This window comes from Misgurnus anguillicaudatus, chromosome 13 (assembly GCF_027580225.2).
Source record: "Misgurnus anguillicaudatus chromosome 13, ASM2758022v2, whole genome shotgun sequence".
NCBI classification, from domain to species: Eukaryota; Metazoa; Chordata; class Actinopteri; order Cypriniformes; family Cobitidae; genus Misgurnus; species Misgurnus anguillicaudatus.
Window position 1 is genome coordinate 13,829,709 of NC_073349.2, and position 20,914 is coordinate 13,850,622.

At 36.1% G+C, this 20,914-nt stretch overlaps 3 protein-coding genes across 12 annotated transcripts in view; all 3 read right to left on the reverse strand.

Annotated features, from left to right (window-relative positions):
• Positions 1 to 802: 802 nt before the first annotated feature.
• cdc42l2 (cell division cycle 42 like 2) lies at positions 803 to 2,727 on the reverse strand. Of its 4 annotated transcripts, none has more exons than XM_073875086.1 (6): positions 2,526 to 2,727; positions 1,908 to 2,032; positions 1,620 to 1,692; positions 1,312 to 1,412; positions 1,023 to 1,220; positions 803 to 935 (listed from the first exon to the last, which is right to left on the reverse strand). In XM_073875086.1, exons 2-6 carry the CDS (start codon positions 2,007 to 2,009, stop codon positions 846 to 848), a joined length of 564 nt encoding a protein of 187 aa, XP_073731187.1. In that variant the 5' UTR covers positions 2,010 to 2,032; positions 2,526 to 2,727; the 3' UTR covers positions 803 to 845. The 4 variants fall into 4 exon arrangements, with proteins under 4 accessions (XP_073731187.1, XP_055043307.2, XP_073731186.1 ...); XM_055187332.2 differs by having other exon boundaries at positions 1,908 to 2,048; XM_073875085.1 differs by having other exon boundaries at positions 2,490 to 2,727.
• Positions 2,728 to 2,871: 144 nt separating this feature from the next.
• Positions 2,872 to 16,028, reverse strand: dnmt3bb.3 (DNA (cytosine-5-)-methyltransferase beta, duplicate b.3). Of its 3 annotated transcripts, none has more exons than XM_055187306.2 (23): positions 15,905 to 15,996; positions 14,355 to 14,373; positions 12,784 to 14,321; positions 11,844 to 11,985; positions 11,679 to 11,759; positions 11,437 to 11,576; positions 11,260 to 11,346; positions 10,920 to 11,063; positions 10,701 to 10,808; positions 8,450 to 8,591; positions 8,032 to 8,352; positions 7,883 to 7,927; positions 7,725 to 7,804; positions 7,418 to 7,530; positions 6,991 to 7,174; positions 6,808 to 6,892; positions 5,518 to 5,663; positions 5,302 to 5,392; positions 4,923 to 5,071; positions 4,710 to 4,795; positions 3,658 to 3,727; positions 3,449 to 3,570; positions 2,872 to 3,358 (listed from the first exon to the last, which is right to left on the reverse strand). In XM_055187306.2, exons 2-23 carry the CDS (start codon positions 14,359 to 14,361, stop codon positions 3,208 to 3,210), a joined length of 4,032 nt encoding a protein of 1,343 aa, XP_055043281.2. In that variant the 5' UTR covers positions 14,362 to 14,373; positions 15,905 to 15,996; the 3' UTR covers positions 2,872 to 3,207. The 3 variants fall into 3 exon arrangements, with proteins under 3 accessions (XP_055043281.2, XP_055043283.2, XP_055043280.2); XM_055187308.2 differs by having other exon boundaries at positions 12,784 to 14,295; positions 14,329 to 14,373; positions 15,905 to 15,988; XM_055187305.2 differs by having other exon boundaries at positions 12,784 to 14,373; positions 15,905 to 16,028.
• A 1,167-nt stretch (positions 16,029 to 17,195) lies between these two features.
• The window catches only part of dnmt3bb.1 (DNA (cytosine-5-)-methyltransferase 3 beta, duplicate b.1), a 64,464-nt gene continuing 60,745 nt past the window's right edge, over positions 17,196 to 20,914 (reverse strand). For all 5 annotated transcript variants that reach the window (XM_055187312.2, XM_055187311.2, XM_055187309.2 and 2 more), the window contains 5 exons: positions 20,241 to 20,389; positions 20,025 to 20,110; positions 19,794 to 19,863; positions 19,167 to 19,285; positions 17,196 to 19,069 (listed from right to left, as the gene is read on the reverse strand). In XM_055187312.2, coding sequence (XP_055043287.1) covers positions 18,928 to 19,069; positions 19,167 to 19,285; positions 19,794 to 19,863; positions 20,025 to 20,110; positions 20,241 to 20,389 — 566 coding nt within the window. In that variant the 3' untranslated portion in view covers positions 17,196 to 18,927. The remainder of the gene's footprint in view (positions 19,070 to 19,166; positions 19,286 to 19,793; positions 19,864 to 20,024; positions 20,111 to 20,240; positions 20,390 to 20,914) is intronic.

The window sequence follows — 20,914 nt, forward strand, 5'->3', positions numbered from 1 at the left end:
TTAATACAGTACATAAATAATGTAGCTGAACTGTCCTATCCTCTGCTTTTCTTGTGCTTTTCTCACATACAAACATAGACTGGGGGGAGATGAACTCAACACAATATTTATTTCTCTGTTAGTCTGTAAAAAAAATTCTGTAAAAATGATTATCAACATCATACAGTCAAGGGGTATGTAAACTTACAAACTGTTACTTTGTCATTGCATTCATATTAACTAAGAAAAATGTTGTATGTTAGATAAGACATTGACTAATATTAACACATAGCAGTGGTTCTCAAACTTTTTCAGCGTACTTCATTGTTATTACCTTTTTCAAACTGTCTTTGTTAATTTCAGACGACACATGCCTTTACAGATTATAAACCTGGAGCTTGGTTTATTTGTTTTACTCATGAAAGATTTGTTACAGGGTGCTGGGCGGCACACTTAGAATACGGTTATTAACAGTAGTGTAAAGATTTGTCCAGTGCAAAGAGATAAATGTTTTTATTTTCACTATTATAAAAGTTGCTGTATAGCTACTCATTTACACAGGCGGATGCCTTTCTACCCTTTATTTATTAGGGTATTTGTTATAAAAAAATAAGCAAACACCAAGAAATACCTTTTTTTTTAAATACAGTTTTTACAGATTTAAAGTATTTCCTAAAAATATATATTTTAACCATTTTGTTAGATGAAGGTATTATTAATAGGAAAATTTAATCCCATTTTAAACTTGTAATACAAGAAAACCATTCAGTAAAGTAATTAAATGAATCAGAGATAATTCTAAAGCTTTTTAAAGATTTTGTTGGTTTATGCCCAGATTCATTGGTGTGACAGCTGCTCTGTCCACCTCATGAAAGTACACATTTATGTTTCTTCTGGGCCACTTGGTTCTCCACGGCTGCTAATACTGCCTCATCAAATACATTCTTCAGTCCTTTCTAAAAAATAAATAAAAAGGAAAAATATAGATATTTCACATAAAATACTAAACCCAAGAATTTAGATGAGTTGATAAACATACCCACCTGTGTTAGAGCAGAACATTCAACATATTTCACTGCCTTTAAGTCCCGGGCCAGTTTTTCTGCTGTTTCTGGTTTGATTGGCTTTTGTTTGTTTTTTGCAAGCTGTTCAACAGTTAAAGGATCATCTCTTAGGTCAATCTGAGTTCCAACCAGCAAGAAAGGGGTTTTCGGGCAGTGGTACATTATCTCCGGCACCCACTGCATTTCAAATGATCAAAATATTGATGCCAAATAATTGTACATTATAAACATTTCTCCAGAAACACGACCATCAATCTCTTTCACTCACCTTGTCTTTCACATTTTCAAATGAGGAGAGGGAAACTACAGAGAAACAAACTAAGAAGATGTCTGTTTGGGGATAGCTTAAAGGCCGTAATTGATCCTGACCTACAAAATAACAAACAAATTGAACTGGATTAAGATAGGTCTGTGGGAATGACTTTTTTAATTCTGTTAAATGTGTTTAATCTTTATATCTGTTAATAAATGTTTTTCTATTCCATATTCATATGCAATTAAAAACCTAAATAGCTCTTCTCTGGAAAGATTTATAAATGTATTTTTTATGTTTCATTAATATGAGCAACGTCATACCTACAGCATCAAATAATCCAATGGTATAAACTTCAGCACCAATCCTGACAGTCACAGCATGTCTGTCAAACACCTGAAAAATATTAAATATAGCAATTACTGGTCATAGTTAATTTTTTTATTTTAATGTGTTCACAAAGCAACTATCAAATTTAATAAGTTTTCTCAGCAATTTCTTGTTTGTCATTGATAGTAGGTTCAGGGGTTGTATCTCTCTCGTCTGAAACCAGGCAAGATAAAAACCATTCAAAAATCACTGAATAGTTAAATGAAGAGAGGAAGTCTTACTGTAGGTTCTGATGGGAACTTGTTTGTATACGAAACCAAAAGGCAGGTTTTACCCACAGCACCATCTCCAACTACCACACATTTAATAGTGGGCATTGTCATTGTCACAAAGTTTTTTCCAGTATCTGGCATCAAAATAATCTGTAAATAACAATACAATAACAATGTGCATATATGCAGAAGGTCACGTTTCTATTCAAGTTTGGAGTTCTGAGATTGAATTGACAGAATCCAGCTTATCAAACAAATATATTTTATTTTCAAATGTTGTGTCTTTATTTTCAACAAAACTATATTTTAAATACTTAATAACACCGTAAAAAAAATAAACTACACATTTAATGTTTCACAGACTATTCTGCTGTACTGCAAATATATTGCTATAATAAAACAGCTGTACTTCTGGGACATGAACTCATTTGACAAGCTTGGTATATAATTATATAACGATATATAATTTGCAAGTTGTATGATTGGATAATACGGTGGCAGGTAACAGAAAAATATTTAAAACAACAGGATGAGGATTTAGTCACACAAAAACCTGTGTGTGTAACAATAGTTTCTTATGAACCACATTACCAGAAAAGTGACGAAACATGTTTTAACAAGACGCACAAGTTTAACTCGTCTGCGGTGAACTCTGTAAACACTGCACCTGTACAACAGTTTTGACCTTTCACTTTAAACATCTTAAACTAGGATTAAACGTCAATTTATAAGCAACGAACTGTAAAAGTCAACAGGCAAGTGCCATGACCAGCTGCCCATTCTCGACGCGTTTGGTGCATTTCACAATAAAAGTCTTTCTCGTTTCATATTAAAAGTCAAATCAGGACGCTCTGAATCAGTACATTGGATGCACAGGCTGCATCATTAAAATAAAAGCTTTTTATTAAAGTATTGATCAATGATTTCTTTGTATACTATAGAAGTATATATGTATACCATAAACATACCAAAATCCAATTAATCCTGCATTTATTGTAGTATGTACAACATTGGCATGTCACAGGACAGGTGCTTTTATCAGGTTTACTGGTTCAATTTACTCAAATATTTAATAAATGTGCCAGTTCATTTGTAAAAAAAAAATGACATTTGTATCTGTGATATGATGTCACATTTAATAAAATAAATTACAGCTAAAAAAATTCAAGACAAATTGTGCCAATCCTGCTTTTGCAGTGCTTGGATCCAAAGCAGATAATCTTCAAAAAATTATGTTGCAGTGCCTAACACCGCAGATGTGAGGTAACAAAACGCTTCTGTATCCAAGTCTTCACACTGTCCGAGAACTTCAGTTCAGTTCATCACAAGCAAAGTAATCCTTCAGTGGTGCTAATAGATGTTTAATGACAGGGACGCTCCAGGACTTCCCCAAAACTCTTTGCCTCTGCAAACGGCCCAAGTTCCTCACATCCGTGTAATGCTTCGGAAATCCAAATATTCTGAAAAGCACGAAACAAAGAAAATAGTAGTTTTATGAGTGTACAATTGTGTGGGGTAGCTGCAATTAATATTAAAGTCATAAAAGATACCTCTCCATTTCTGTGATCCATATAATGTCATCTTGTCCGTTCATAATGACTGGGCACTCACTATAAGTGCACCCCGGCCCCATTGCTTTTGGCCGTGTGGTAATAGTACGAATTTTTTCATGCTAAAAACAGTGACAGAACTCATGTAATTGCATAGTACTACAATAATGAAGTATTATGTGATATAATGTCCTGCATTCTTAACAAACCTTTGCAGTTCGGCCAGCGTCTAGGCAGTCTTGAAGAGTTAGTTTATCACTCTTGGAGGGCACGATTGGTCTGGTCAAATGAGAACAGATCAAATTTAATGCAGATTGCTTATGGTATCTTATTACACGGCTCGTTGGAATGCTTGATTCTGATTGGCCGTCAAGACATTTGCAGGTTTGTTATTCCCAGATAACAAAACTAATGCTCATGCTCAAAACTAATAACACACGGTAACCCGGATGCAGCAAATACTTTTGACAGGTACAGTTTAATATTACACAAAAATTTATATAAATATGTCTTTTAGCTCATTCCCCATCAGCCATTATTTTTTTAAGTTGCCCGCCAGCATTTTTTGTGATTTTCACAAAATGCCTTCCAGGAAAAAAATCTTCTAAAATTATATAAACATACAAATAATACATCAAATGAAAGAACAGACCCTCTGCTTTCAAACAAACAATAAACAAACAAACAAAATGGGGGAAAAAACGTTTCATCCTATCTATATTTTTCTCTGCTTATAAACTCCTAAATAAGTGTATTTTTCTTTAAAAATACAACTTTTTTTAGCAAAAAGCTGAAATAATTGCATTTTTGTGAAGGAATTTTGTTAGAGATCAGATTCAGAATAATTATCAAAACATATACAGAGTTTAAAATTAGTAAATAACCTTTTTGTCTTCAGTTTTTTCATAAATTGGGTAAGTGCCATCTAGTGGATAATCGCGCTATTGCAGATTAACATGAGAATTAATCGGAACACTTTTTTATGCAAATGCTTTCTCCTAATTGACGAGATAACTCGTTGTCAATGACATTATATTTTCAAATGATTAAACCAAATAGCGGCAACCTATTGTTATTGCAGAAATAAGACCCGACCGTGTTATCAGGAACTGACACGAAACGGAGTAATTGTCCTGTCTCTTAGGTAACACACTAACAGTTTACTAAAATACCAAAATAAATAACTCATATTATGGTAATACTAGTACATACATGGCTCAATGTAGAAGTATCAATGTTTTATAGTCTTATAAATACTCACCTGTTCATGCCAGGTATGTTTCCCCAGAAGTATCTTGCTCTGTGAGCTGGGCTGACTTTCACAGCGTCGATAAGCACAGGGTTACACTAAAAACAAATGCTTATTAAAATTCATAACTAACAAAAACGAAAGAATAAATTCAGCATACAGCTACTAAAAAAAAAAGAAGAAAAACTTATTATTTATTAAACCTGTACCCAATATATCACTCACTTCTAGAAAGCGGCATATGGCATTTTTAGTCTTGTTTTCCATTAACACGACATTCTCAAACAGCCAAAAGAATGGCCGCGGGTCGTCATCCTTTGGTCTCATAATATTCAGGAGCCGATAATATTCGAAAAACAACCGCCCGCTACCATCTGCAAAAAGTCAATGTTATAAATAAGTGAAGGCTTCATACAAAATGGATGAAATGATTTCACATGAGATTCAGTGATTGTCTGGCTTTTAGCAACTCAGTGACTTAATTCACTTGGCTCATTCATAATGAAGCTTATCGTTAACCCAGAAAGAAGCTGAAGCTGTTCATACCACAATAATAGTCAGATGTGGAAAAACGTAAATGATCTTGTGAACTTAAGTGTCTTACCATACAAGCCTTTCCGGTGAGGATTGACTGTGCACAAGTCATTGCAAGGACTTCCACCAATGAGAAGATCAAACGGGCCCCACTTTTTAATCTGAGCATTGAAAGCGAGCACATTTAGTCGATGGCCTGTTTAGTTTTTTCATTATTATATTAAAAATCAGCGTAGAGTCAAACAAAGAAAGCAAACTAGTCGATTATATGATTTTGTATACGTACATGCTCTTTAGTAATTTTTTTGACATCATCCACATGCGTGATTTTTCCATCATGGTTGACCATGGACACGATAACAGACTCTTCATCCACCTCTGATGCCATGTATTGTTCAACTTTAAAGCCAAGTTCCCGTAGAGCTAAACATCCTAAAACACAAACACATATTTAAGCAAAATGCACCTGAAACGACCGTTTAAACACTCATGGGGGGTTCGGAAAAATAGGCGTGATTTCACAAAGTACGATTTTTTGTTGGTCCTGGATCAACGTTTTAATCAAAGAAACCCCAACTGACCCTTAACTCAAACACTTACCATTTTTACCCCAAATTAGTGTAAAATAATAGTTTGAGAAGAATTTTTAACAGCCCCTAACCCAATCCTAAATCTAAATCTAACATGCACCCTAATGCTGCGTTCAGACTAGCCGCGGTAGAGGCGTCAAGCGCGAGTGATTTGAATGTTAAGTCAATGGCTGTTTCTCAATTCCAAGAACGCAAAGAATGGACTTGCGTCCTCGTGAAGATCGAACTTGCCAGGCGACCTCGGAAGAACGAACTCAGAAGGTCGCGAGAACACAGAACGCACTTATGAGAATTGAGATGTGTGCGATCTTCCTGTTCGTCACCTGACCTCTGCCATTGTTTTGCAGCAATAACTTATGGGGCGTGAAGCAATTTCAGCGCGCAAGTCTACACTCGGTGCATCCTCGATATCAAGAACACATCCGGGTATTTTCATGCGTCTTCTGTACTTGCGTTCTTGAGAATTGGAATGAACTTCGACTGTTAATGATGACGTAGAGCAAGGACACGAGAACGCAAGATCGCTGAAGAACGCATATTGAGAAACAGCCAATGTAAAGACGAGCTGATGTGCGTCTGAAGGTCTCGCAGCGTGAATGAGGCGTTTATCGTGATGTGGTAGACGCGATTCCTCCTCATTCGCGCGTCTAGCTGGCGCAGATGGCGCGAATTGAACTTTGGCGTGTCGTTAACCAATCAGGACCTTGCTCTAGTAGTGACGTGATTACAGAAAGCGAGCGGAGTGGCAAAGGCCCCTCCCATTACGCAAATTTCTTTGCAAATGTCTCGATAACTAGAATTTGAATAAAGCGAGTAAATTCAAAATGTTCAAGCGGCAATTTAGACGCAGTAGACACGAATTTGACGCCTCAAACTGGACTGGTTTGAACCCGCGGTAATACTGCAATCTGATTGGTTCATTAAAATATTGATCCAGGGTCACATCCTACTTGGTGAAAATACATTCACCATATGGGCGGAGTTACCTGTGGCTATACCATCAAATAAAGAAAGGACTCTGATTGGTCGTCGCTGGCTAGCAGGGACTGCTGGGTAAACACGATGAGGTTCCTGCAGAGAACGAATGATACGGTCATTCATTACAAAATGATACAGTCGAACAAACACAATTGTTTTATAAGGTGAACTGTATAAAGACAAACACTGACAAACTCCAAGCCGCTGTTGTTGGTGAATAATTCCTGTACACGGATGCTCCAGTCGTGTCTGGGTCTCATAGCTCCGGAGGCGTTCTGCGGTGCGCACAGGTAACAGACCCATGGGTCAATTTCTTTCAGCTTAATAAAAGTCCCAGGACCTACTAGGATATCCAGACAGTCCATGCAGTAGCAGCTATAAAGGAAAAATACCAAAAGTAATATAAGTATGCGTGTGAGCCTGTATAACAGGGTTTCCTAAACTGGGGTTTAACCATCTTTGCACCAAACTGGGCATGGTATGGAACGAACACACTTATCAAACGAAGCAGGCTTTGGGGGTCAAACCCGCTTAGGTGCAGTATGGTTGGGAACATGTGAGTGCACCCTTACATTGCACATCTCTAAAACATAAATTTATTATCATAAACACGCTTACCGACAGCAGCTGTCGAGGCCGCACAGAATGACCTCCGTGCCGGAGCAGCAGACAGTGCAGTACGCCTGATATCCATCTTCATCATATGTGTACAGCGTCTCAGTGAAGTTATACTACACATGATAAACACAAAAACAGCAGATATCGTTCAAATAATTAATTAAAAACAACACAAGAACATCAAGGTATTTTCAAGAATCTGTCTCACTGCAGGACCATTGAAGTGAACTTGATTGGTCAAAATGTTAATAATAAAGACACATTCAGCCCCATATCAAAGACTATACTCCAGGCTTTCATGGTGTACCTTGCATGTTGAGCACAAGCTGCCTTCAAAAAGTGGGTGAATGGTTTCAGCAGATGTACTTCCACATGATAAACAGAACTCTAAGAGGAAAGAAAAACTGAATGTTGCATCTGTATGTAACAGCTATTTTAACAAATGTACATTAAAGGATCTCCTACCTTCAATATTTCTCTGGTTTGCTAAAACTTCATTCACCATTTCATCTGTAAAATAAAATCCCATAACATTGTGTCAATTGGGTTTGTGGTTTACCTCTATTTTACCTGTAATTAATTACACATCAGAAGGGTGTCTTATGTATACATACATCTTTGTTGGCTGTTCTGTCTCGGCCGGACCTGCATGCCTTCAATCTCCTGCATGCTCTGCATAATTTCATGTTTATTCCGGCGTGCATAGAAGTACTTTTTCCGTGTCTTCCTGATTTGAGACGGTCTCTGATTCCTTTCGGGAGACGTGAGTGTCCTGTAAACGTCTTTATCCCTGAGGTCTATCGAGCCGTTGTTCAGGTCCAGAGATTCAGAGAGTTTATTTAGAGATACAGTTAAGTTGAATAATTTTTCAGGGTGGTGTCTGTGGTTCGGGGAGCTTGCGTTCCCATTCAAAAGTGGTGGCGTAAGATCCGTTTCTAGAAATGAAGAGAGATTTTAAAGTAACTATTAATACTAGTCTCAGTGTTAAAATCCAGCATTAGCACTTCTTTCCAACAGGTATCTGCTACATACCACTGAGTTCTGATGGAGGTCGAAGCCCATTTACACCTGATGGCTTAAAGCCTCCAAAGGCCCAGTTTAACATAACTTGAATCAGCTCATCTTTACTGTCTGTGTCAGGAGAAAAAAACATTCGGCTGCGTTTGGAAGCCACCTAGAAATACAAGGTGGAAAAAAATTCCTTAATTTTTGAGTTACATTTTGTTGTCAAACAATTAAACACATACAAAATAAGAGTTTGTATTAATATAAATAATTTTTATATATATAAGTAAAATGTTTCTTACATTTACACACACACTCACCTAAAGGATTATTAGGAACAACATACTAATACTGTGTTTGACCCCCTTTCGCCTTCAGAACTGCCTTGGCATTGACTCAACAAGGTGCTAAAAGCATTCTTTAAAAATGTTGGCCCATATTGATAGGGTAGCATCTTTCAGTTTATAGAGATTTGTGGGATGCACATCCAGGGCATGAAGCTCCCGTTCCACCACATCCCAAAGATGCTCTATTGGGTTGAGATCTGGTGAGTGTGAGGGCCATTTTAGTACAGTGAACTCATTGTCATGTTCAAGAAACCAATTTGAAATGATTCAAGCTTTGTGACATGGTGCATTATCCTGCTGGAAGTAGTCATCAGAGGATGGGTACATGGTGGTCATAAAGGGATGGACATGGTCAGAAACAATGCTCAGGTAGACTGTGGCATTTAAAAAATGCTCAATTGGCACTAAGGGGCCTAAAGTGTGCCAAGAAAACATCCCCCACACCATTACACCACCACCACCAGCCTGCACAGTGGTAACAAGGCATGATGGATCCATGTTCTCATTCTGTTTACGCCACATTCTAGGCAACATTTTTCCAGTCTTCAACTGTCAAATTTTGGTGAGCTTGTGCAAATTGTAGCCTCTTTTTCCTATTTGTAGTGGGGATGAGTGGTACCCGGTGGGGTCTTCTGCTGTTGTAGCCCATCCGCCCCAAGGTTGTGCGTGTTGTGGCTTCACAAATGCTTTGCTGCATACCTCGGTTGTAACGAATGGTTATTTCAGTCAAAGTTGCTCTTCTATCAGCTTGAATCGGTCGGCCCATTCTCCTCTAACCTCTAGCATCAACAAGGCATTTTCGCCCACAGGACTGCTGCATACTGGATGTTTTTCCCTTTTCACACCATTCTTTGTAAACCCTAGAAATGGTTGTGCGTGAAAATCCCAGTAACTGAGCAGATTGTGAAATACTTAGACCGGCCCGTCTGGCACCAACAACCATGCCAGGCTCAAAATTGCTTAAATCAGCTTTCTTTCCCATTCTGACATTCAGTTTGGAGTTCAGGAGATTGTCTTGACCAGGACCACACCCCTAAATGCATTGAAGCAACTGCCATGTGATTTGTTTATTAGATAATTGCATTAATAAGAAATTGAACAGGTGTTCCTAACAATCCTTTAGGTGAGGGTATATATTAATAGTTACACAAAGTACACACATAAATTATGTAAACACAAACTTTTTTTGTATGCGATTAATCATGATTAATCGTTTGACAGCCCTCAAGATAAAAGTACAATACGTAAGATTTTTGCATTAAAATATCCCAAAACTACTAGCACAGTGTTATACATTTTGTTCACATGTACTAAAAATGTAAAAGTATCCCAAAGATTTGTAACAAAGTTTAAATATAGAGAATTTGCAGTTTTTAAAGCATACTGCCTGTTCATAGGGTGGCTTGTCAATGGTGTCATGTTCGCATTTTTTTCCTCCATTTTTACTATGGTAGAAATCATAGATGTGTTCAACTTGCACAACTTTGCATGCAGCACTGCACAGACCGATTGGTGTATGACATCATAGCGAGAGCAATCCAAAAGCATTACTATAGAGTTGCTCTAGCAAGATTTCATACGCTGATCGATCTATGCAGCGCCAAATACGGAAGTAATATTTTAGCATCTAGCACGTCACTATTGTTGTTTCTATCAAGCCACTCTGTTTGCTTATATTATAACATAACGATTATAAAACTTTATTTCATGACATCATCCATAAACATGATTTGTGAGTCCTGTCGGACTGATGCAGTAGAGATTAACATTAAAACTCCCATTATTCAGAGTGTCATCAAGCTACGATTTTGTTTTTTCAATAGTGACCTCTAGTAATACCAAACAAAACTGCAATCTTGAAAAATGATTACCCTCCTAATCTGATAAAGGTGCACTAAAAGATGTCATTAGCTAAATAAAATTTGCATTACCTGAAGAGAACTGAAGATTGCGTCTTTATATGTAGATACCGTAGCAAAGGAGTTTGAACAGAAGCACTTGGCAAATGCAAAGTAAGGCAGGAGATCATCTGCACTGATCTGCATAAAAAACAAAGACAATCTTTCTCACCAGGAGCTTGAAAAACTCAAGCACAAAGGTTAAAATGTTAGATTGCATATTATTTTATAGCCTGAATTTGCTTTATGTACCTCTAACACCATCTTGTTACCAAAGAACATCACTTTACGCATGGAGTCACAGGGCTTTTCACTATCCCAGATCTGAACCAGTCCAGGCCAGAGACCGAAGCCTTCAATAGGTCCCCAAACCATTTCGCCAACTGTGTAATCGCCCTAAAGGGGTAAACACAGTGACTGACTGTTTTCAAATTAAGCAGATTACTTCAAAGCTGAAATGTCATTTTTTAATACACAATTAGCATTACATATATTATTCATTATCTTAGCACTGTCGATTGTAATGCTAACTGAAAATAGTTGCCTCTGCATATTGCTGAGTGCTAAGGTAATAAAAAATATTTAAATTTACCTGGTACTGACTTGCTTTATCCTGTTTGTTATGCTGACTTGCTTCATCCTGTTTGTTATGCATTGATGATATATTTCTTTTCCTTTTCTGGAAAATAAAGCAAAATATTCAATCAGGACATCAAAAAAAAAAAAGTAAAACATCACCCATTTCTCAAAGAAATCATTGGATAGTTACTTTAGCATTACTCCTCCTGACATTATCACCATCATCTTTTCTGGAATCATCCTCAGGTTTGTCATCATCACTGCTGCTGCTGCTGGTGGTGTCGTCATCATCAGGGATGTCATCATCATCATCATCATCATCATCTATAACTACAGATGCACACAGTAAAAAACAAAACAAAGAAGATCTAAGGTTGAAATGTGTAAGGTGTAAAACAACATCTAGTGGTAGTTTTAAACAGGATGTAAAACCTTGTGTGTCACACTGGCTCTCTGACTCAGGTGATGCAGGTGACACTGACGCAGCCTCTACTTCCATCACATCTGCGTCTTCTAAGATTTGTGAGATAAGATCCTTATTGATCAATACGTTTTGTAAATAAGTAATAATGATATGAATCTGTAAGTTATCATTACCGGATGTGATGCTGCCACGATTCTCAGTGCTGAGATGTGAGGGAGCGCTTTTATATGAGCTGCTGTCTGTGACGTCATCATCATCTTTCATGTCTACATCCTCACTCTGTCCCAAGTTTCCATTTTTAAAGTGATGAAACAGCTGATACAGACAAAAAACAGATAATAAAGATAATTTATAATAAATTTCACGAGACTTAAAATAAACATTGTATAATGATGTCCTCTAAACCAAACTATAAAGACTAAAGGTGCGTTCACACCAGACGCGGAAGAGGTGGCAAGCACGAGTGATTTACATGTTAAGTCAATGCAAAGACGCGAATAGGCATCCTGCGGCGCGGATTGTGCGTATCGCGCAAATTGAGCGTTGCTGTGTGAGTTAAAAAATCTTAAATTTGGCGGATTTTCAGGAGATTGCTCTAACTTAATCTGGGGAATTCTGGAAAAATTTAAAATTGGAAACGTAACAAGAATTTATGGGAATTACCTGGAAATTTATATAAACTATTTTTTCAAATTCCCAGTTTATTCCCAATAATTTTCATATATTTCCGTTAATTCCATAGAAAGTTTCCAGCCTTGAATTTTGCAACTCTATTACCAACTTTATGCCGCTTTATACCATCTCCATCGCAAATGAGATTATGATATTAACCGAATGTTCTCGACACGAGGTTTTTGCCAAAAGAGCTTGCATGCACTTAAAGGGTTTTGCAGCGAATGACAGTCAAATTTGTTAAATACCAATGAAATGACTTAAGTAACTTTTATGGAAAAAAGGCATTTAAATTATTGACTAATAATCTTTTTATTGCCATTAACGTAAAATTACTGAAGCCTGATAAAAATGCTTATTTACAAAAAAAACGTCAGATGCACTTTGAGGATTTGCATCTGAACTCTTCACGTTCATGCTTATTTTCCAGCTAGCACTAACCTGTTCAAAAATGCTCTCTTTTTTCAACGTCCTGGGTAGGGCCAACATGCTCAGTATTAATTTCCCAAAAAAAGATGTCCTTCCCATAATCCTCAGCTCTCTCTTCCAGTACTGCTCCATTGACAGCTCATCCGAGCATACGTCTTCCTCATCAAGGAGCTGGTACTCCAAAAACTCATCCGTCAGCAAACCAAGCTTCTCGGGCCCTGAGCAGACTCCAAAACAAAGACCTAAATCTTGGACTATTTTTCCAGTGACCTCAAGCTTTTTCCCTGGGCTCAAAACCAAAGACACGTTCCTCAACATACAACCCGGTAATGGTAAACATCCCACAATAGCAAGAGTAACAGTTGAGTAGAAAGAGATGATAGATTTATGGAAACCCTCCAAAAAATCGGTCAACTCCTTAGCATTTTTCAGAAGAAAGTCAGCCGCATCTTTGCCAATGTCGACCTCTCCTCTAGGTAAATGTCCGGCTGTGTCCTTCAGAAATGAGATCTTTCCTCTCTTAAGAAATGAATCTGCTGCTTTAGGGCTGAGGAAACTCGTCGTGTAAAACTTTAGTAACTGAAAAGCATCTTGGAGAAACTGCATGACGCCGACACCTCGGTTAATACTCTCCTGAAAATAATAAAGTGGTTGCAAAGCATGCCTAAGAAACAAGACATTGAGTTTTATTTTAGGATCACTTAGAAGGAGATGGATTGTTTTTCCATCGGCCCTTTCATCAAAGTATTTCTCAAGGTGTGACCATAGTATGGTCATTCTGTTGATTATTCTCCAGAAGAGAGAGCAGTGAGACGTTAAGTGCTGATTCAACATTGACCCATCAACATCTACTAGGGATTTTTTTAGGATAGCTGGGAAGTCTGGAAAGTGTTTGTAGATCTCAACGATAAGGTTCAGAATCGGGTCTGAGCAATCCATTTCCGAAACACCACTGTGAGAGGCATGTCCCGCCATATTTGCAAGTCCACATAAAGACACAATGTCTGGTTTCAGCATCTTCAGACCTGAGAGGAGACCTTCATGATATGGGAAATTTGAATGGATAATGGCCATGTTCATTAGGGGTATTTTGAACTTCTTCAGAGTCTCTACAATACAGGTGCAGATGGCATCTGCAGTCTCTTCCTCTGGTTTAAAAACATCGAGCAGTCTGATTTTGTTTTCCCCTGTAGCTTTGTCAAAAAAGCCCACTGTGATCACACTGACCTTCTCCTCCTCGAGCTCAACTCCATGGTATAAATAAAGGCAATATGGTGTCTGACTGCAGATGGTTCCAAGGTCTTCCAGATATTTCTGGTCTGAGAGATGTCGGACCTTGCTATCGTTCATGAGCGAGCCAGCATCAGCTGACGCAGACGAGCAATAGTTTCTGATAAAAGACATTGTGGCAGAGCTGCAGGGTGGAGAGTCCGAAGATTTCCCATTGGATTTCTTCATAGCATTTGTCATGTTGTTTGAAGACTGTGTGCTTACAACATGGCAGGGTCCTGAAGAACGGTCTAGTACAACATGGCAGGGTCTTAAAGAACGCTCCATTACAACATGGCGGGGTCTTACAGAATGCTCCATTACTTCAGCAATCTATGAAAGAATAAAAGGGGAAAAATTACATAATACCCAATAGTTAATGAAAAAGGCACCTACGCATGTCTAGCTTTGTGCTTGATTTTAATAAAAAGGGCTGGAAAACGATTAATCACGACTAATCGTTTTGCAGAATAGTTGCAGAAAGTTTTTGCTTACATAATATTGGTGTGTACTGTGTATAATAAATATGTATATATTTATACAGACACAATGACATGAACGTATGATTTTAAGGAAAAAATATTTTTATAATAAGTATTTATAATTATATATAATAAAAACTATATTTAAATGTAAAATGTATACGTGTAAATATTTTTAAATATATACTTGCATTTGTGTGTATTTAAATATACATAATTATACACAGTACACACACATATATGATGTAAACAAAAACTTTTATTTTGCAAACGATTAGTTGTGATTAATAGTTTTGAAGCCCTACTTTAAAGGGGACATATCATGAAAATCTAACTTTTCCATGTTTAAGTGCTATTACTGGGTCCCCGGTGCTTCTATCAACCTAGAAAATGTAAAAAAGATCAACCCAGTAACTTAGTTTTGGTAAACCATTCACTGCAAACATGTGAAAAAATAGGTCACTGAAATTTGCCTCCCCTTGTGATGTCAGAACCACAGTGCTGCTGCTTAGTGCAGAGATAAACTCATTTGCATTTTAAAGGACACACCCAAAACGGCACATTTTTGCCCACACATACAAATTGGCAATTTTAACATGTTACAATAAATTATCTATATGATATTTTGAGCTAAAACTTTAGATATGTACTCTGGGGACACCAAAGATTTATTTGACATCTTTAAAAAGTCTTGTGAAATGGCCGCTTTAAAGGAAATAGTTCAAATAAATATTTTACTCAATCTGTCATCACAGACATATAAAAATAACACAAAAATATAGCAGCTGCTTTATGTTTTTGGGGTGCACTGCAGCAACACTTGCAGATGATAAATATACAGTAGCAAATAACCAATCCATACTCCAATGCGGTAGGTGGCAGTAATGCAATACCTGTATGACAGCCATCTCCAACACGCATTACAAGAAGAAGATTCTACTAAATAGCGCGAAACTTAATAAGACATTCATTAAATAATGATATAAGCGCAATTACCCAACACAGGGGTAAACATAAAGACAATAAAGTCATGGTTTACAAACATGCTACTTATAGTTGCTTGACCTTTCGGCTAAAGCAGATATGAAACGTGTAATGTGTTATGCAAGTTAATTCTACACGATTGTACTCTGAGGTAACTGACAATTAAACAATGTATAAATAAACAATTATGCACCCGGCTTGGGTATTGTAAAGACGTTTTCTGTCTGTAAATATGTCTATCACAGACGTATATCCAGACACTTCAAGACATGAAATGAATGTGTACTTGAAACATAGCGACACAGTTCTTATAATGACACGGGCGTTTGCACGCCTTGTTATTGACATTTCCAATTTAACGGATATAAAGTGAAATTCATTAGATTTCGTAAACTTACCTGTACTTCATGTGTTTCTCGTTCTTACATTCCCGCTACTTCTTCAGAACGTCGCTTCAACCATGAGCTCAACGACAGAGGCGCAACAAGCTCCGCCCACTTTAGAGCACGTTCCGCTCAGAATCATGGGTAATGTAGTTTTACAGCAGTACTACGGCAAAACATTTATGGCACGTTTTAGCTAAGCTTACCTGAATTAAAAAAAATCCAAACAGGTCTCATTCTGACAGCCAAATTAATATTGTACAGTGATTGTACAATATTGTACAATGATTTTCAAGAAAAAAATTCTTAGTATTTTTGTCTTGTTTTCAGTAAAATATCTAAAAATACTTAAATTAAGATGCTTTTTTCTTGTTAAACAAAACGACACAAGAAAAAAGTCTAGTTTTTAGACCAAAAATATCAAATTTAAGTGATTTTGTGCTTAAAACAAGCAAAAAAAAAAAAAAAATAATAATAATCTGCCAATGGGGTAAGCAAAAAATCTTTTTTCTTTAACACTAAATTCAAGAAAAAATTGCTTGTTTTATGGACAAATTCACTTAAATTTGATATTTTTGGTCTAAAAACTACACTTATTTTCTTGGGTCGTTTTGCTCATCAAGAAAAAGCATTTTAATTCAGATATTTTTACTGAAAACAAGACAACAATACTAAGAACTTTTTTTTGAAAATCATTTTTTTTGTAGTGTATGTCTACTGCAAGTGAGCAATTCCATGCAAATGTCAACCTTACCATAAAGAAAAGTTTTACCCAAAGCTTTTACCCACATTGATATATCAGATCTCAACATTTGGTGGCATAAATACCAGTTTAAGTTTTTTTAAATAATTTTTCAAATGATTTCACAGTTAAGTAGAATTTTCACATCTATAACATGGTTTCTCTCTCATATATGTGCAGATGACAAAAAAATATTTGTTCTCCATTTGTTTGGTATTATTTCTTCTGGTTTGTGCATTTTAATTCATAGAATTCATACAAAGTAATCTCCCACACTTGTCACATCCATAATACATGTTTATTTTTTATTATACACTAGAAAACATGAGTAAAAAAATGATATTTTTTTGAATTTTGAATCATCAGGGGTTTAGGAGAATATAAACCATGGCTCAATATATTAATAAGTACATTCTATAAGAAATTATGTTTTATTTTTTGACTGAAAATAAGGCATCAAAAAATGCTGGAATTACTCAAATGTCCATACATGTAACATTTATAGTAAAACAGTTCACATAAAAACAACCAATTAGGTCTTTAGGAAACACACAGTCCAAAAAGTTTTGGAATCTTGGTCTTTATTGTTTTTTTTCTCAAGATACTAACATTTTTGGTTATTTTTTATACTGCCCCAAGAGAACAGTAATTTGTATACAAAAACTATAAAAGAAAAATATAAAAAATATAAAACGACTGTATAAAAGTATTGTTAAAGTTGAAAAGTACAGAATAAGCAGGTAAAATATTAATGACAGCATCTTATATCAAATTGGAAAATCTACTAAGCAAAATATTAAGGCTATGATATTAAAATGTACAGTATTAAAGCATACATGAAAAAGACAGTTTTTGTGCTGTTTATGCCTGTCTAACAAACACTTAAAAAATGAAAAAAAAAAACAGTAAAAAATGAAAGGTTTAATATTCATAAGTCTAATGCGGTATTAAAGTTACTTAAATGGTCAAGCTTTGAGTTTGGACAGTAGTTTTTTTTTTTAAGCGTATATATTAGTCGTTTATAACTGTTTGGGTTACAGCATTAAGTATAAAAACAAATATTTCTTCGCAACCTACAGTAAAACCTTGTATGGTAGGCTGTATCTTTTCTCTTCAAAAGGCACCACACACAAGTGTTTCTGACAAATGAGGCATTTGAGTTAAAGAATCAAGAGTGCTAGGTATCACACATCATTCAGTGATACAATGTTTTCGAAAACTGCAGCAACTTTACCTATAAAAACAAACAATATAAAATGTAAAAGCATCTCTGTGAGAGCGAACCATAAAGAGTCAACATTTTGCTATACCAATCCTCCATCGTAGAGGTTGAGCTACAAAATGAAAATTTTAAGTATGCTGTATGAAAAAGTTCAAAAAAACTGAAATGTGTTAAAATTTGTAAACATTAATTTCAAGGTAAAAATACAGTACACTTATGATCTCTATCCTAAACAAAACAAGCTGAAAATTCTGAGTTGAGCGCAGGCTAATGCCCTATAGTCCTGCTCATAAAAACACCTTCTGTTATACTGTTCTTGTGCGAATGTCGACTGTATAAACACTATACCGTCTGGGGAATGTTCATAAAATTTTTTAAGTGAGATTTCTACCTTTAATCAAACAAATCAAAGTAAAACAATCTGGCATGTTAAAATCATGCCTTGAGCATAGATTTCGTTAATGCATCTTTTTTCGTAAATGCATTGTTTTGAGGGCTCACAGCTTGGTATTTGCACGTTTGCAATGCTAAATTTCAAGTATTTTCTCACACCATCAATACAATGGAAATGTGTCACATGCAAGCATACGTGATCTATAATGACATTACACATGATATAAAAAATCACTCATTCTTTAGCCTAAGCTTTAAAAGATACCGTGGAAGTTTGTTTTGTTTTATACGTTTGGCTTGTTATTACAAGGCGTTGTGTAAAATGTTTTAAAAACTATACGTGTATAGATCAAACCTTACTGACAGCTTCAAACCTTGACGCGTCAAGTACAACATCTAGTACGAAAACTGACCATGTTATCAATAAGTGACGTTCTCAACATCACACCACAGTGTCTAACTACTACCGTTTGGTCTGATGGTCAAGAGTCTCCACTTCGACCTCAACCCAACCTCTCAGCTCATCTCTCCAAAACTGAGATCGTTTTGTAACTAAGGAGATAATCTCCTAAATCTCCAAGAGGTCCTTGTTGTTTTAATGAGGACATTTGGTTTTGTACTTTGTTACTGTGTTTGATATAATGCTGTGTGACCTAAGACCGTGAACGTGGACTGCAGATGCTATTCACAGGCAAAGTAGTCTTTGAGTGGGGCAAACAGGTGTCGGATCACAGGTACGCTCCAGGACCGCCCCAGCAACTTCTGTCTGGCCCCACGTCCCATGTTGGACACATCCGTGTAATGGACGGGGAAGCCAAAAATCCTATGATGGGAGAATGATAAATATTTGATTAGGATACGGGTTAGGATATTTTCAATTATATCAGTCAATCGAATATTTTGATGGAGTATGAACATACCTCTCTAGCTCTGTGCACCACAGGATGTCCTCTTTGCCATTCATCATAACGGGGAAATGTTGATCTTTGCCTTGCTTAATGGAGTTGGACCGTGTTGTGATGGTGCGTACTTTGCCAAACTATAGATTGTATATTAAAGGGTTAGATTTAACATTCAAATAGTATACTAATCAAATGTCAATTAGTATATATATAGCATTTCTTTATTAGACAAAATAACAAGTAAAATAAGTTATTATTTGCTACACAGAATAAAACATTTAACAACAATCTTGCTTCATTTTTTCCAGCAGGGGGCATTGCAATTGCCCTGGCAAGTACTACACTTCTGGTTTGTAAAGAAAATGCTTATATGTGACACTCTGTCTGTGAAATCCAAGCCAAAATATCAACCTAATTATGAGTTTAGGAGCATCAAAGTTTGATTACACTTTTTTGAGACGACCTTACTCAATATTAAAAATATAAAGGTTTTATTTTCACACAATGTTCTTTATATTGTGTAGGATGATTTTATGTAGAAAACAGTAAAGCACAAAAAATGACATTAGCTTGGTTTTACATGCATATGTCACATATGTGCGAAATGTGTCAATATCATAAGCATCTCAAGAAACAAGATGTTACCTTTGCCACACGGCCATGTTCCAAACAGTCCTGAAGCTCTAATTTATCCATCCCAGAGGCACACAGAGGTCTGCAACAAAGCACTTTTATTCATATCACTACATAATGGTTCAATTTATAAAGACACAAATTTAATACTTATTGTAATCTAATTTAGAGGATACAGTGGCATTATTAATTAAGTATTAGCAGATTACACATAAGGATAGTATGAGATAAGAGGCCTTGTACCTCTTCATTCCCGGAAGGTTTCCCCAGAAATATCGAGCCCTGTGAGCAGCTGACACCTCAATGGCATCGATCATCACAGGGTTACACTACATCACACAGAAAACAGGTTGAGATCAACTATTCATCAAGTTAGTTTGTAACAAAGCAGATTCAAAGCAAATCACATTTCGTCTCGTAATTCTACCAGTCATATCGATCTAGAACGAAAGCACAAACCTCCAGGAACCGTGAGATGTCTCTCTTATCGTTGACGCTCATGGCGACCACGTTCTCAAACATCCAGAAGAAAGGTCGGTCTTCCCCTTCCTTTGGCTTTGCTTCACTCAACAGGCGGTAAAACTCAAAAAACAGCCGCCCGGTCCCCTCTAAACAAGAGTAATATACAATTTGCCAATTATGCAGTTAAGTATTATACTAGATTTTTTATCTGCTGATATAAATGCCTCCCATACATCAAAAAAAATATGTCCAAAAAATACATGCTAGAAAGAAAAGCTTAATTTGTGATTTTAACATAGTATAATTTTTTTTTACTTTTTGTCTATTGTATTAATGTTGAATGTTGATAAGTGTACATTGTCCCTTTTTCAAATAAACAAATAGATATGTTTGAATTTGAAAATATATTTTGTTTTAACCTTCATATATCGACACCTATTTCAAAACATATTTCAGGGGCAAGCAAATACATTTCTAATTTTACACCCCATATGGCAAAATATATATTTCTTCCTGACAAAGTTTATTTTAAATACAGTATATGCTAAATAAATTTTATTAACAGTGAAGTTAATTTTATAAAGTATATTTCTGTAGCTGAAAAAATATTTAATTTTAATCTTTTAAAAACTGTTATGTAACAAACTTTTCCTTTCAATGCAACATGAATA

Bases quoted from the DNA above. Each gene is read 5' to 3' on its own strand.
- dnmt3bb.3 (XM_055187305.2), bottom strand. From the start codon at position 14,361: ATGGAGCATTCTGTAAGACCCCGCCATGTTGTAATGGAGCGTTCTTTA. The intron at 8,592-10,700 runs GTAATGCAAATT...TTGTATTTCTAG, and splicing joins CAATCTTCAGTTCTCTTCAG to GTGGCTTCCAAACGCAGCCG. The intron at 5,664-6,807 runs GTAACTCCGCCC...TTTGTGTTTTAG, and splicing joins ATTTGATGGTATAGCCACAG to GATGTTTAGCTCTACGGGAA.
- cdc42l2 (XM_073875085.1), bottom strand. The intron at 1,413-1,619 runs GTATGACGTTGC...GTTATTTTGTAG, and splicing joins TGGATTATTTGATGCTGTAG to GTCAGGATCAATTACGGCCT. The intron at 936-1,022 runs GTGGGTATGTTT...TTTATTTTTTAG, and splicing joins AATGTTCTGCTCTAACACAG to AAAGGACTGAAGAATGTATT.